A 16,432-nucleotide genomic window follows, 5' to 3' on the forward strand; every position below is an offset into this window, starting at 1 on the left:
CGCGCGCGGACTCCGTCACCCTGCAGCACCACAACACCCAAAATGGACGGAGAGTTTGGGGAAATGCAGCGGAAGAAAAACAAGATCCGTCGAGAAAAAGGTAAATTGTAAAAAGAGGAAAGCGGAGGCGTGGAGCGACCGCCTGGAACCTGGACGGTAAACACCAGCACGTGCACAGCCTGGGTGTGTGTGTGTGTGTGTGTGTGTGTGTGTGTGTGTGTGTGTGTGTGTGTGTGTGTGTGTGTGTGTGTGTGTGTGTGTGTGTGTGTGTGTGTGTGTGTGCACAAGCAGTGACATGAAATAAGTCTCAGTGCGTCAGCTCAGGCAAAGACCCAAAGAGCCACAGCTTTATGAGTTCAGGGTCATTACTCCTCGTCAAGTTACTTCTCAAAAAAAGACAAATGTCTTGAGTTGGGTCGGGTGCGATGAGGCCCATGAGTACGAGCACGACTGACGAGGAACGACAATGTAAGAATTCAAACAAACAAACTAAAAGTACAGTCTAAGGAGTCGTGAGAGGAGATGATATTGATTCAACTGTGCATGTCTAGCGATGGACAAACAGTTTCCCATCAACAGACACAATAAAAATTGAAATATGTTTTCTATTCATTTGAGGAATTCAACATCCCCGACGTGTAAAAACAGCCGGAAATGACATGACATGTGTGATACAGCATATTAATAAAAAAAAAATTAACAATACAACATATTAATAAAAAATAAATTAACTATACAACAATGTACAAACATGCATATGTCTGCTTCTGGGTCGGGGCCTGAACAACGGCCAAAGCAGCTCCTCAGGAGGTCCAGCTTGGGGGGAAGCTTCTTTCCGTCGTGCAGTGATCAGCTGGACGTTACAGGGTCACATGTGACGTGTGTGTGTCCTCCGCTCATGAATCCTGCTTGACGTGACGTGGAGCACGCGGTGCCTTGGGGCCCCACACACTCAGGGGCCACGCGGCTGTTTACAGTTGAAGGCCCCAAACAACAGCTCCATGATGTCCCCCCTCCCACCCGGAACAGGCAGCCACGCTCTGAACACCTGCTCCTCATCTTTACTGACTGTCAGCGCCACATCTCCGTGAAAAGACTCTTTTTACTTTTAATTCTTGAATGTGCCTTGATATCAGAGCTTTGGCTCCATTTGTTGTATATTTTGGAGGAAAAGAGAGATAGAGCAGAGGGTCAGAGATATGGAGATAAGAGAGACAGATACAGAGAGACCAGAGGTAGATGGAGATATAAATACAACAGATAGAAAGATATATAGATAAAAAAAAAGAGAGATGGGCATAGAGACAGGTTAGCAGTAGAAAAAGATAAAAGACACAAATAGGTGCAGCCAGGCTGCATCCTAACAGCCCTCAACCCTCGTCAGTACCTGCACACATTAGAAGGCTGAAAGCAGGCATTGATACTAAAGTTTAATGCCAGAACCAGTATGCAGTGGAAAGACGGTCAAAGTATTTCCTGATAGATGCTCAAGTGGAACTTACAGCTAGTACGTCTCGTTTTACGTCTAGTGTTATAGCTAGTACGTCTCGTTTTACGTCTAGTGTTATAGCTAGTACGTCTCGTTTTACGTCTAGTGTTATAGCTAGTACGTCTCGTTTTACGTCTAGTTTTATAGCTAGTACGTCTCGTTTTACGTCTAGTTTTATAGCTAGTACGTCTCGTTTTACGTCTAGTTTTATAGCTAGTACGTCTCGTTTTACGTCTAGTGTTATAGCTAGTACGTCTCGTTTTACGTCTAGTGTTATAGCTAGTACGTCTCGTTTTACGTCTAGTCTTATAACTAGTACGTCTCGTTTTACGTCTAGTTTTATAGCTAGTACGTCTCGTTTTACGTCTAGTGTTATAGCTAGTACGTCTCGTTTTACGTCTAGTTTTATAGATAGTATGTCTCGTTTTACGTCTAGTTTTATAGCTAGTACGTCTCGTTTTACGTCTAGTGTTATAACTAGTACGTCTTGTTTTACGTCTAGTGTTACAACTAGTACGTCTCGTTTTACGTCTAGTTTTATAGCTAGTACGTCTCGTTTTACGTCTAGTTTTATAGCTAGTACGTCTCGTTTTACGTCTAGTTTTATAGCTAGTACGTCTCGTTATACGTCTAGTTTTATAGCTAGTACGTCTCGTTTTACGTCTAGTGTTATAGCAAGTACGTCTCGTTTTACGTCTAGTTTTACAGCTAGTACGTCTCGTTATACGTCTAGTGTTATAGCTGGTACGTCTCGTTTTACGTCTAGTGTTATAACTAGTACGTCTTGTTTTACGTCTAGTTTTGTAGCTGGTACGTCTCGTTTTACGTCTAGTTTTGTAGCTAGTACGTCTCGTTTTACGTCTAGTTTTGTAGCTAGTACGTCTCGTTTTACGTCTAGTTTTGTAGCTAGTACGTCTCGTTTTACGTCTAGTCTTATAACTGGTACGTCTCGTTTTACGTCTAGTTTTGTAGCTGGTACGTCTCGTTTTACGTCTAGTTTTATAGCTAGTACGTCTCGTTTTACGTCTAGTTTTGTAGCTGGTGCGTCTCGTTTTACGTCTAATCTTATAACTAGTACGTCTCGTTTTACGTCTAGTTTTATAGCTAGTACGTCTCGTTTTAAGTCTAGTCTTACAACTAGTACATCTTGTTTTACATTTAGTCTTATAACTAGTACGTCTTGTTTTACATCTAGTTTTATAGCTAGTACGTCTCGTTTTACGTCTAGTGTTATAGCTAGTACGTCTCGTTTTACGTCTAGTTTTATAGCTAGTACGTCTCGTTTTACGTCTAGTGTTATAGCTAGTACGTCTCGTTTTACGTCGAGTGTTATAACTAGTACGTCTCGTTTTACGTCGAGTGTTATAACTAGTACTTCTCGTTTTACATCTAGTTTTATAGCTAGTACATCTCGTTTTACGTCTAGTGTTATAGCTAGTACGTCTCGTTTTACGTCGAGTGTTATAACTAGTACTTCTCGTTTTACATCTAGTTTTATAGCTAGTACATCTCGTTTTACGTTTTGTGTTATAGCTAGTACATCTCGTTTTACGTCTAGTGTTATAGCTAGTACGTCTCGTTTTACGTCGAGTGTTATAACTAGTACTTCTCGTTTTACATCTAGTTTTATAGCTAGTACATCTCGTTTTACGTCTAGTGTTATAGCTAGTACGTCTCGTTTTACGTCGAGTGTTATAACTAGTACTTCTCGTTTTACATCTAGTTTTATAGCTAGTACATCTCGTTTTATGTCTAGTTTTATAGCTAGTACGTCTCGTTTTACGTCGAGTGTTATAACTAGTACTTCTCGTTTTACATCTAGTTTTATAGCTAGTACATCTCGTTTTACGTCTAGTTTTATAGCTAGTACATCTCGTTTTACGTCTAGTGTTATAGCTAGTACGTCTCGTTTTACGTCGAGTGTTATAACTAGTACTTCTCGTTTTACATCTAGTTTTATAGCTAGTACATCTCGTTTTACGTCTAGTGTTATAGCTAGTACGTCTCGTTTTACGTCGAGTGTTATAACTAGTACTTCTCGTTTTACATCTAGTTTTATAGCTAGTACATCTCGTTTTACGTCTAGTGTTATAGCTAGTACGTCTCGTTTTACGTCGAGTGTTATAACTAGTACTTCTCGTTTTACATCTAGTTTTATAGATAGTACGTCTCGTTTTACGTCTAGTGTTATAGCTAGTACATCTCGTTTTACGTCTAGTGTTATAGCTAGTACGTCTCGTTTTACGTCGAGTGTTATAACTAGTACTTCTCGTTTTACATCTAGTTTTATAGATAGTACGTCTCGTTTTACGTCTAGTGTTATAGCTAGTACGTCTCGTTTTACGTCGAGTGTTATAACTAGTACGTCTCGTTTTACGTCTAGTTTTATAGCTAGTACGTCTCGTTTTACGTCTAGTGTTATAGCTAGTACTTCTCGTTTTACATCTAGTTTTATAGATAGTACATCTCGTTTTACGTCTAGTGTTATAGCTAGTACGTCTCGTTTTACGTCGAGTGTTATAACTAGTACGTCTCGTTTTACGTCTAGTTTTATAGCATAATTAAAAATAATTCTGTGCTGAGTGCTGATTGCCGCTATTGACCAATCAGAATGGAGTATTCCACAGAGCAGGGTTATAAGGTGGAGGAGTTTAAATCGCTTTACTCCCACTTCCATGACTCAGTGAAGGCTTGAACATCAAACAACATTTAAATTAGTTTGTTTATTATGTCTTTATTACATTTGCCACCTAAACTGTTCACATTTCTACAAGTTCAGGAAAACGATGCACAATTTACCTGAAAATTGGAGTAAACTAGGGCTCCGACTCATGAGGCTCTTTAGATCTATTCAGGGGGATGGGCAATATGTTATAATATTGATATTGTGATATTTGACTGGATATCGTCTGGGATTTTTGGTATTAAAATATTTGGATATCGTTAAGCATGGTCTTTAAGGAGCATTACAGCTAAGTAACAGTTTTCTGAACTTCAGACTGTTCTAGATGTTCCCATCTACGTCAGGGTTGACAGAGAGGTTGTGGTCCTGACCTGCGGTGGCCGTTGAGTCGCTTCCAGATCCTGTCATGCAAAGGATGTCTCCAACGTCTCAATTTCCATATATTCAAAAAGAGAGCAGATGAGCTGCACTTCAGGCTTCTACTCTCACTCACACATTGAGGGGCACACAAGGCAGTACAGTGGAGCTCCTCTTGAGTTATTTGTTCCTGCTACAATTACAGTGAGGTCAGGTGTGTGTGTGTGTGTGTTTATTATTTCAATAGTAGATTTAAATCAATGCTATGCTTAAACAAAATCATACATAACAAGAGACTGTCTAGAGCAGCCATAATTGTGAATGAATCACCTGATCGCAATCATTTCGTAAAATCATTAGATTCCCTATCATATGTTTTTTCCTTTCAAATTTAAGGCAAATTTTGATACTTTTTTATTTTGATTTACAATGTTCAATGTCAGCAGTGGGAATACGCGCCCTGTTCCACTACAAACAACACATTGAGATGACAGGTGCGGGGCAGCCCGCTTCCCATGAGGAAAGGAGGAAGTCACCACAGGGAGTCCAGGCCTCAACACTCGGACGGAGCAGGAACGACACGGGAACAGTCAAGGGAAGATGTATTATGTCATGAGCACAAGTGTTTTTCTCCAAACTCCCTGAAATAGCACCGAGGTTCCATGGGGACACGCTCCACGGAAAAAAGTCATTATGCAGTCAGGGTTCCCCCCGAGCCTCCCGCCCGGGCTGGAGCTACGCTCACAGTTTGAGGCCCTGCGGCTTTGGGGGTTGACCAAATTTTGCTCATGCAACTCTGCATCTCCCCCAAAACGCCCCCTCCACCTCAGAAGACGTCTAAAAGAAAGATGAATCATGAAAGGGAAACAATTCTGTCCAACAGCCGTCGTGGTTCAGTCGAAAATGTTGTTGCCAAAGTCGAATAAGAGTCTCAACGTAGCAGTATTTGATAACCTCTGCACAGATCTGTCATGTGCCACGACCCTGAGTGTCTATAGTATTGTTTGTGTGTGTGTGTGTGTGTGTGTGTGTGTGTGTGTGTGTGTTTATATATATATATATATATATATATATATATATATATATATATATACACACACACACACACACACACACACACACACACACACACACACACATATACAGAGTTCTTAAAAAGGCCATGGAATGAAGAGTGGATTGCTGCAAACCCAAAGAGGAAGAAGGAGAAGAAGGAGAAGAAGAAGAAGAAGAATGAGAAGAAGAAGAAGAATAAGGAGAAGCAGGAGAAGAAGAAGAAGAAGAAGAATGAGAAGAAGAAGAAGAATAAGGAGAAGAAGAAGGAGAAGAAGAATAAGGAGAGTTGATTGCATCACGGAAAGAACAAACTGTACCATACCAAGTTAATCCTGGACAATGAGAAACCCCTTTTATTGAGCTTTACTTGTAATTTCCCTCAAGTGCATAGATCCTGAGGCCTTTCCAAAGTAAATCCTACAGTCATACTCCAGCACATGTTCATTGTCCACCTACGACAGGTAAACAATGTTTTTACACATATCTCTTCCTAATGGACAACCTACCGCAGGGTGTCATGGCCGTGCGGCGCGCTACTTACGAAGGAGACGCAGGCGGCGAGCAACAGGATCCTGACCAGGAGATCCTCAAACTGCTCCACCACCAACTCCCACAGAGTCTTGCCTGGAACGGGCACGGACACAACGCACTTTAACACCAGAGGACAAAGCTTTCCAAACGACAACAAATGACCTCTCCAAGTGTCGAATTGACCGTTGGAATTCAAACAACATTAATCCTAAAAGGTTTGGGGTGTGATGGATCCGACGTGTATTGACCTGGATCTGTGTCGGTAAGTCAACTGTGAGGAAGGACAGACCCTGCATTGAAGGAGCCACAGTCCAAATGTATGTTTACCCACAAAAAAAAACACAATAGATCCTGGCTTGGGACTATTAATCAGGTGGTAAACACAGGAGGATCACGGCGCTGTGGAAAAACCAATATTTACCTTCTTCGGCCGGGAGCTCTATGGAAGTTACACCACGCCGGGAGCCAGGAGTGGAGGAATCGGGTGGAGGAGGAGGAGGGGGAGAAAAGAAAGAGAGAGAGACAAACAGCAGTTAACAAATTTGAACTGGGTTTAACAAGAAAACTCATTCACCCCAATGCAGAGAGAAGAGTACAAGCTGTCAAGCTGCACAAATTCTTGGATTACAATTATTATTTTAACACTTTTTGTCCCCAAAAGTTTTCAAGCACTTTGTTTTAGCACAGTTATTACATAATAATCCCATTATGTAATTATCTGAGCAGACCAACGTTATTTTGCGAGGTTGTCAGATTCTACACATCCCGTTTCCATCCAATGTCTACGGAATTTTAAGCCAATGTTAGAAATGCTGCAATAAACAAAATGTCAATTCGCTGAGTTTCCTTCAGTTGTGTTCAAGCAAATTTAAGGTCTGAGTTCTCATGTTACGATGTACAATGTCAGTCTACGGCTGGATGTGCATTATTATACCATCACAGAACGAGGACAGCCAAATAAAATGAGCAAAAAGAATACACTTCAACCGTCGGCAATTAATCATCAACTAAGATGCCGCGATGGCAGCGGCCGTGTTGTGTCGTGTACGACTGGACATTTCTAACAAGTCTAGAATTGTTGATTCGTGGTACTTTTCAAAGACTGATTTGGTGTAAAACAAAAATTAACATTTAAAAGGACATTTGGAGCAAAGCCCTTCAGAACACAACACCCCCTGCAGAGTTGAGTCACCGGTACCTTACGACATCACAACAGGTCTGTCCTGTTGTAAAAACAGCCGATGAAAGTAGCGCCGAGACAGGGCGCCACCGTGGGACGCCGTCGCCAACACGGAGCAACGGCCGAGGGCCGGAGCCAAACCACAAACGCCATCGGTCCTATCTGAAGATGCTGAACGGGTGACATAACCATCCAACATGCCTCAAAGATGGTGTCATCTCCCGCTCCCATGACGGTTGTTTTTAGGCTTTTTCCACCAACCCCCCCAAAGCCCGACCACAGGAGCCACGCAAGGTCAGAGCTTTGAATATGCTTTTCCGAGGGCCCGCTCGCTCGGTGCTAGTGGACATCGTGGGTTTTGCTCGAATGCGTTTTGGACCAGAGTAGTTTCAGACGGCGAGGACACATGACCAAAACTTGACCCTGCAGAGAAGGAGCAATAGCCATGACGGTGCACCCACAGGCTTCTTCCAAAAACACAACCCCGGAGCTGTGCACACGCACCGACGATGGAAAGTAACTTGTGGAATACGACTGAGCGAGGAAGACTGACAAGATGTCTCTTGTCCTTCTAAGGAGATTTGGATACTAAGAGTCAAACAAAAAGACAGTGTTTGGAGTTAATGTGGGGTGATGTAGGAAAGCACCAAGAGCCAACTATCCAATAGTTGGCAAACAGTTTGCAGATTGGTCCAAATATATATGGTTGAGTCCCGGTTAGTCGGCCGGGGGACAGTTTTGTATTTTTGTAACTTTTTGGTTAATTTCCCACTGTATCATTGTGAAAACGCTGTGTAGTGAGTGATGTGCTGTTGTGTTTTTGTCCAGTTCTTTCTTGGTTTGAAGTAAACTGCGTTCTTAACGAATGGGAGAAGGTTGAAGGACCCTGGACCCTAAGAGGACCCAGTCACCAGCCTCTTCTCCTTCTACGAACGTTTTCTATTTAATCTACAGCAGCCTTTACAGTTCTCCTTTCCGTGAACACGGTAAGTCAACCCGGTATCACGGTCGGGGAAAATTAGGAATTAGTATGCACACGCCACTGCACAGCGAACGTCCTTGGTGGAGACTCTGACCCATGTTCCCCTCGGCTCCTCAGCCTGTGAGATAAGGGCTGATGAGTCACTGAAACAGAGTTTCTTCTTCTTCTCATCCTTCAAACCTGCTGTCTGGTCGGTGCTCTCTGGGTTGCAGGACTGGGATTGGACGCGGTTGAACTCCCAGAGGTGGATCTCTGGCAGCACTTTGCCAGCATGGAGCAGAAACGTGGAGGAGGAAAAAGGAGACGCCGCCTTCCTTGTTCCACCGGTCTAACACCAGCTCCTCTTACCCCTCCTCCCCGCTCTCCCCCTCCGGTCGCAGTGGCTCCCAACTTGTATAATGCTTTTATGAGGCAGACAGGCTGGCTGCCGCTCCGGCACTGCCGACGTTCGACAGGCTGTCTGAGCGAAGGGAGAAAAGAGGAGAGAGAGAGCGAGAGCCAGAGCAAGAGCAAGAGCTGGTGAACGGGGTTCCCCGGATTCCCCCTGCCAAGGATTCCCTCACAGTCATCTGGGCCGTGTCAGCCCCAGCCTGCCCAGGCACATTCCTCAGCCCTGACTTCACTGGTGCTTGCTCGCTTGCCCCGCTGCCGAGGCCAGACAATGAATAAAAGAGGCAGCTTGTTTACGGTGCGGAGGGAAACCCTTCCTGGAAACGGTTGCCAACAACAGTGTGCGAGTTGGTTTCCAGGCGAGTCAGTGGGAATGGCAGGAAACTTGACATTTATCTGTCAGCCCTCCCAAGGTTGTGCTGATAAATGAACCTTCACTGCCTTTTTTTGGGTCTCTCTCTCTCTCTCTCTCTCTCTCTCTCTCTCTCTCTCTCTCTCTCTCTCTCTCTCTCTCTCTCTCTCTCTCTCTCTCTCTCTCTCTCTCTCTCTCTCTCTCTCTCTCTCTCTCTCTCTCTCTCTCTCTCTCTCTCTCTCTCTCTCTCTCTCTCTCTCTCTCTCTCTCTCTCTCTCTCTCTCTCTCTCATCATAGTGCGGTTAAACTGTTTTCAAATGCGTAACCAGGGTTACTTGACTCACAAATGCTGGAAAGACTGTTTTGCAATGTAACGTGCCAGTGTCGATCACAATTCACGAATAATAACTGTTATGCAATCTGCGGGGGATTTGTACAGAACATGCTCAAAATGGACACAACTTTGTTTCCAGTTCATTTCCATTTCTTTCTTTGAATGTTCTTACAACAAAACAAACAATTTGAACTTGTCGTTTAGGTCGTCCAGGCTTTTGTTTTTAGGCCTTTCTATTTCCATAATTTTGAGGAAACAAATAAAGCACATTATTCATTTTTATGTCCACATATCTCATGCTGAACCCAACCTGAAAGGATCCAGAAAGGAGCAGCTGTACCCGACTCCAAGCCTCAATGTAGCGGAGAGAAAGAAGCAGTGACTCACTACCGATGCCTTCTGTCCCGTCATTCTGACCAAAAGTCTGGCTTTTTGCGGTGCGGGTGGGGGGAGATCATCTAAAGATGGCTGCCGACACTCACCCGCTTGACACCGGCAGGGAAGAGAATCCCGTTGATGTTCATTTGAGAAAAAGTGACATTGTCAAGTCCAAAGACATTTTGCCCTGCAGTGGCGGGTCGTGGTCCTTAGTAACTCAGAAGATCGGGTCCGGTAGGAAAATGAGCGCATTTGTAATTCATATTTGATATGGTTAATGCATTTGGACCTCGGGCTGCAGGGGAATACATTAGCGAGGTGAATGGAAAGACAATCTATACAGTACCATTAAGACTAAACATCATGGCATTTCGAGAGCCGCTTTATATTCCCGCTGCGTAGGAAGGAGTCAAACTCTCTAGACCTCCACTCCCTCCGCACCACAGGTCCTGCTAATAAGTGCCAATAATAAGCACAATTATAATGAGATGAATCCTGTGCTTGGGGAGTCCATTTGAGTGAACAATGTTGGGTTACGTCCCAGGTAGCAGCCGCGCTCTCCCAATAGCCATCAAACTACCACTGCCCCATCAGTCCAAATGAGATCGACTTCCTGTTTTACGGTGCCGACCCTGAAAGAAGTGAGGAGGAACTCTCAACTTCTCAACTTCAATTTCTCTAAAAACTTCTGAAACCCAATGCTCCCAAGTCACCCTGTGTGCTTCATTCACATTAACTCAAGACTAAATGTCGCGTCTGCGCCCCATACATTTCTCATTATATTTTAGTGCATTTGAAGCTAGTACAAAATGTCTGGGATGAATAACAACACCCAATCTCAAATTTGTGGGACAAATTTGAGATTGTAATTCTTCGCAATTGTTCCACCTCCAACCAATTTCCACTCACTGCTCGCCGTCAAGTTTTCTCCAAACGGAAAATCGAGGTGCAATCAAAACTGGGTCATGTATTGTTCTCAAGGTAACCATGACAACCAGTGATAACCAAAGTAGGCTCTCATCAACACTTGGCAACTAGCTAGAGAGTGAAACTGAGCGTAGCAACGGCTAAACCTAAAGTTGGATAGCTGAGCTGCAGAACAGACTGAGGCAGCGCGAGTGCAGAGAAACCCTTTTATTTGCTGGTCAGAGGACGTGCCAGCTTCCATAATCGTGTCAGTAACAGTTTGAACTTTTTGAACCTTTTGACAATTCTTGGGGTGTCAGAGCGTTTTTTTTTGTTTTTTTTACTGAATTTGCTGAGATGTTTAACACCATTTACACCTAAAGCAAATTCAGTTTTACTATGCTGTGAATAAATGCCGGCTTGATCGAGGAAGAGCGCATCAATTTTGGAAAATCAACGATTACTTATTTTAGTGTCATTTTAGTTTTAGTGTTTTTTTTTGTTTTGCCCCCCCCCCACTGGGGACAGTGACAGTACAGACACATTATTTTTGCGACATTTTGTAAAGCACCCATCCATTACAACTTCTTCTAGACCTAAATAAACTGTACCGTTCCAGTGTCAGAGGAACAGAAAAGAACAGAGAAGTGATCCCACAGAAGTAGGACACACACCGATCAGCCACAACATTAAAACCTGTGACAGGTGAAGTCAATAACATCATCTGGTTCCAATGTCACCTGTCAAGGGCTGGGATGTATGAGGCAGCAGGTGAAGAGTCAGTTGTTGAAGTTGATGTGTTGAAGCAGCGTAAGGATCTGAGCCACTTTGACAAGGAGCACATTGTGATGCTGGACGACTGGGTCAGAGCATCTCCACAAGCACAGCTCTTGTGGCTGTTCCTGATATGCAGTGGTTACTAACAAAACTGTCCAAGGAAGGACGACCGGTGAACCGGCCACAGGGTCATGGGGCCCAGGGCTCATTGATGCACATGGGGAGCCACGTCTAGTCCGTCTGGTTCGATGCCACAGAAGAACTACTGTAGCACAAAGTGGTGAAACAGTGATTGTTGCTGTGATAGAAAGGTGTAGAACACACAGTGCATGGCAGCTTGCTGCGTATGGGAGCTCACAGTGTCCATGCTGACCCCTGTCCACCCCTGAAAGCACCTACAATGGACACGTGAGTGTCACAACTGGACCATGGAGCAATGGAGGAAGGTGGAGGTCTGATGAATCATGTTTTCTTCTACATCATGTGTGTGTGTGTGTGTGTGTGTGTGTGTGTGTGTGTGTGTCGTTTACCTGGGGAAGAGATGTCACCAGGATGCATTATGGGAAGAAGACAAGCCAGTGGGGCAGTGTGACGCTCGGGACAATGTTCTGCTGAGAAACCTTGTGGTCCTGGCGTTCATGTGGATGTTACTTTGACACGCTCCACCTCCCTAAACATTGTTGCACACCTGGAAACGGTGTTCCCTGATGGCAGTGGCCTCTTTCACCTGCCACACTGCAAAAACTGTTCAGGAATAGTTTGAGGAACATGACAAAGAGTTCAAGGTGTTGACTCGACCTCCAAATGCCCCAGATCTCCAGCCCATGGAGCATCTGTGGGACGGGCTGGAACAACAAGCCTGATCCATGGGGGGCCCCACCTCCAACTTCCAGGACCTAAAGGACCTGCTGCTTACGTCTTGGTGCCAGATACCACAGGACACCTTCAGAGTCTGGTGGAGTCCATGCCTCCATGGTCGGAGCTGTTTTGGCAACATGAGGGGGAGCTACACAGTATTAGTCTTATTAGGGGTGGTGTTAGGCAGGTGGTGTTAATGTTGTGGCTGATCGTTGTATGAGAGGGTTTATTTAGCTCCTTCTTTGAGGTCACCAGTCTGAGAACTATTTTAACATCCTTTTAGGCCAATTAAGAACCTATATAAACAACTGTGTACAACTGTCTGCAAACCCTCCACCCCCAAAAGGCAAAACGAAAAATCTGTGTTAACACGATGCCATTTATAGTTAATTCTGGGTTTAGAAACTGGAACACAGTTTCCAGCCAATCAGAAGCCTGGTATAGTACAGACTCTTTATTAGCAGCCCTTCACCAATTTAGGTTATTAATAATTACATGTTGAAATAAGGTCAACAATTTAAAAAAAACATGATACTGTATGTACTTCTCTTTCCGTGCCATTGGAACTAACCTACTTATTTCGTGCAGGATAGGCTGAGCCGTTAGATTCACAGAATTCTTGAAACCCAATTACAAACTCTCTTCTTGCCATGGATGAGTTTTTGTGTCACCGTTTACACACACACACACACACACACACACACACACACACACACACACACACACACACACACACACACACACACACACACACACACACACACACACACACACACACACACACACACACACCGATGTTTTCTAAAATCCATCCGTATGTTGAAGCCATGTTTCCCTGGCTCCAACACTCAGAGCCTCCTACAGCGTCTCCATGTTAATGACAGACAGACACCTCTGAGAACATAACACACCCCAAACACCTCTGAAGGCGCCCACAGACTACACAACTTCCAAAATCCTAACGTAGTTGTGGTGCTCACCCTACACGATCCTTTCTCTTAATTGTATATGTCACAAGGCTTGACGATAAATAATAACAATTAATTGAATACATTTCATTTAATAATGGAGCTTTTAAATGAAGACACGTTTGCTGTTTCCAAAAGAAGAAAAGGGGGTAATGGTCAAGTGCAACAAAAATACCTAACATTCCTTTATTTTAATATACAATTGCATGCATTCCATAAGCACTTGTATCTCTGCCTCCTCTCGCCCCCTGAAGGCCGTTGCTGATCGCCACTTCAGATCGGGGCAAAAGTGGAGTAACATGAACAGGGCGTTAGAAAAACCGTGGAGGTCGACCGGAGGAGAGGTTTGGTTTTCCTTTCTGTTTGTTTTGGGGTTGTTGTTGCTGTTGTTTTGCAGACAGATTGTCCAGGATGAGTGCGGCGGTGGTGCGGGTGACTCAACAGCCGCCCCCCACAAGGAGCCACTGAGCGACAGGCAGAGGTAGGAGGCAGGAACCAGGAAGGAGTGACGGCTTTGCACAGGATGCCCAGCAGCCAGCTGGGAGGAGGCTGACTCACTACCCAGAGGACCCATCATCTCACCGCTCCAGTGACTGATTCTTGTTGTTTTCTTTAATAAAACAGCAGTACCGGAATTCACGTGTCCAAACCGAACTATTTATGAAGTGATGCTGGGTCTACATCAAAGAAAAAAAGAAAGTAAGAGTGGTGTATCTCCATGTGTTTCATGAATTTCGTCAAGAATTGTGAGATAAATGAAAACACTGAAAATAGTGAAATATGGGTTAAATAGGATCTTCATCACTCCATTGTAAAATAATTCAAATCCGGCAACCATTTCAGCCAATGTTTTGTCAGCACCCACTCCTAAGAGTCAGTGACATTTCAACGTACCACGAGCAGAGGAGCAAGCCACGAAACTTTAGGAGAAGATATTTTGCTCTGACTTTAAAGTCATGGCACCAGAGGAGAAGCCGTTGCCTTCCTGTGTAGTAGAGGAAAAGGAAATGGAAGAGGAAGCCATCGTTGCCCTCAAGTTACTAAGGCCCAGTGGGTAACAGAGCAACACACCGGCATGGCTGCTTAATATCTGAATTACCATGCGGCTCAACCGCAGCCAGGAACAAATTCAGACAAGTTGGAAACGGAATGAGCCAAGGAAAGTCCGTCCTGTGAATTCCACAAACTGATGTCAGGATCTCACTGTTGGACCGTTCAAAACACCTTTCTTACGGTTGAATCTACACTGCAAAGCAGAGCAGTGCTTTGTCAGTGAAGGTAGCTTATTTAACAACGTGTTCCTCTCGTAGCGAGGTTCTTGGAAGGACCTGACAGCTCTGATGAAAGCTGACATTTGACACTGATCTGTTGGAGAAAGAGGAATAATGTTTGAGCAGCTTAAGTAAAACTAAGCCACGTTTATTCAAAGACCAACAATGGGCGGTAAAACATTTTCTGGAGGTTTGTATCAGGGAAACTTAAGAAAATCTCCCTTAGTGCAACTGCCTGCAAAAAAAAAAAAATCCACACAAACAATACGCGATAAAAGATGCTCCACGAAAAAAACAAAACAAAAACAGACGGTGTCATATGTGTGCATGTCTAAGTGTGTGTGCACTTTGCTGCCAATTCTACAACGACCTTTCTTGTCGAAAACACTCGCAAAGCCCAGCGAGTCAACGTTCCATTATCTGGGAAAGGGAAGAGGAATTGTGCCGTGTGAATGAAGTCCTCCTCCTCTTTAACGCTGCACTCAAGAATGAACTGAAGACTCTTCTACATCTTGACCAACACGAGAGCACAAGAGATGAGAGTCACCGGAAAAATAAAAGCAACAACCTCTCGTATATCACTCCCAGTCAAGCCAAGTTGTTTTTGACTGCACCATTCGATGCAAAACAGCCGTGTCATTACCCTGCTGCAGGCACGTCGCAGGCAAATATTTGTCATATCGCATGACCATAAAAATTCAACATACCCGCAGGACACGTGACGGCTTGTCGCTGATGTCCAAGCTGTGACTCCGCCCGTAGCTTCAACATCACTGGAGAAGCCTTTTTTTTTTTTTTTTTTCCCCCATCTACACGGTTGAAGAATCATAAAAACGTGTCCTTTTTTTCCCAGTTTCCCTATGAGCCATGTTTTTGTTTTGTGTTGAACTGGAAACATGTAAATGTGCCGTCAGTGTTGTCGTTAAAACGTGGGCGGTGCCCCCGGTGGACACCAGGAGAAGTGCTGGTGCAGGTTGCCCCAGTTACATCACAGTGTCGTGATGCCAGCGTCGTGAAAAGCAGCCTCTCACCATCGGCGCAAGGAAGGAGGGAAGGAAGGAAGGACAGAAGGTGACGATGAGGGGAGGTTCCAGACCAGATGTCATCTACTGAATCGGTACTTGGGAGGAGAGGCTGGTTCACCGTCTTCTCGTCTCTCGGAGGTCTCTGTGCACTAGGCTCAAAGTGGAGCAGGGTATTCCCTCAAGTGCTATCTGTGCACAGTCGTGCAGACAGGAAGTTCTCAGCTGAAAGCGAGAGAGATGTTATCTGTGGCAAGACGTTGCCTTTTCCATGAAGTCATCAAAGGCCCCCATGTGCAGTGGCTGCTCGCAACAAAAGAGCTTCTGTGCGACGGGGACAATGTGCGGCCCCGATCCACAGCTTGAACACACATGCAAATGACAGGACAAGGGCCAGGAGTCAACACCCCCCGCCCCCCCCGCCCCCTCGCCGTGGTTTTTTTATTTTTTGTTTGGTTTTGGGGTTTTTTCCTCTAAAGGTCGACGTGCAGTCACCCACCGTCCTCAGAAACAACTGTGAAGAATCATTTCAATCAAAAAGGTTTCCTACATCCTGATGTCAGCGTGAAGTCAATGCAAATTCAATGCAAAGTGGACTGTGAGCAGCGACATGATCAAGAGTCCAACTTCACTGTCATTTCTATTGACAAGATGTCTGCGTCCTTGGAGAATGTACAACAATGAGTGTTTTGATCCTAGTTTCACTGCAAACTCCTTAACTAGAGCACAGACAGGTCGGGAATAAAACATACTAAACAAGAAAAAACTATTATTCAGTAAAATGGAGGCCTGAGAGAGAGAGAGAGAGAGAGAGAGAGAGAGAGAGAGAGAGAGATTGATGCCAATTTGTTTTAATGACCAATTATCGTAGAAGACCTGAAATAAATCCCTTGAGAAA

At 44.3% G+C, this 16,432-nt stretch overlaps 1 protein-coding gene across 1 annotated transcript in view; it reads right to left on the bottom strand.

Annotated features, from left to right (window-relative positions):
• Positions 1–16,432, bottom strand: part of atp2a3 (ATPase sarcoplasmic/endoplasmic reticulum Ca2+ transporting 3) — a 48,138-nt gene that overhangs the window by 30,365 nt on the left and 1,341 nt on the right. Inside the window, exons 2-3 of the mRNA XM_080013727.1 lie at positions 6,538–6,555; positions 6,127–6,209 (exon numbers count right to left, since the gene is read on the bottom strand). Of these exons, the coding sequence (XP_079869853.1) occupies positions 6,127–6,209; positions 6,538–6,555 (101 nt within the window). The remainder of the gene's footprint in view (positions 1–6,126; positions 6,210–6,537; positions 6,556–16,432) is intronic.

This window comes from Zeus faber (genome assembly GCF_960531495.2).
Source record: "Zeus faber genome assembly, chromosome: 14".
NCBI lineage: Eukaryota > Metazoa > Chordata > Actinopteri > Zeiformes > Zeidae > Zeus > Zeus faber.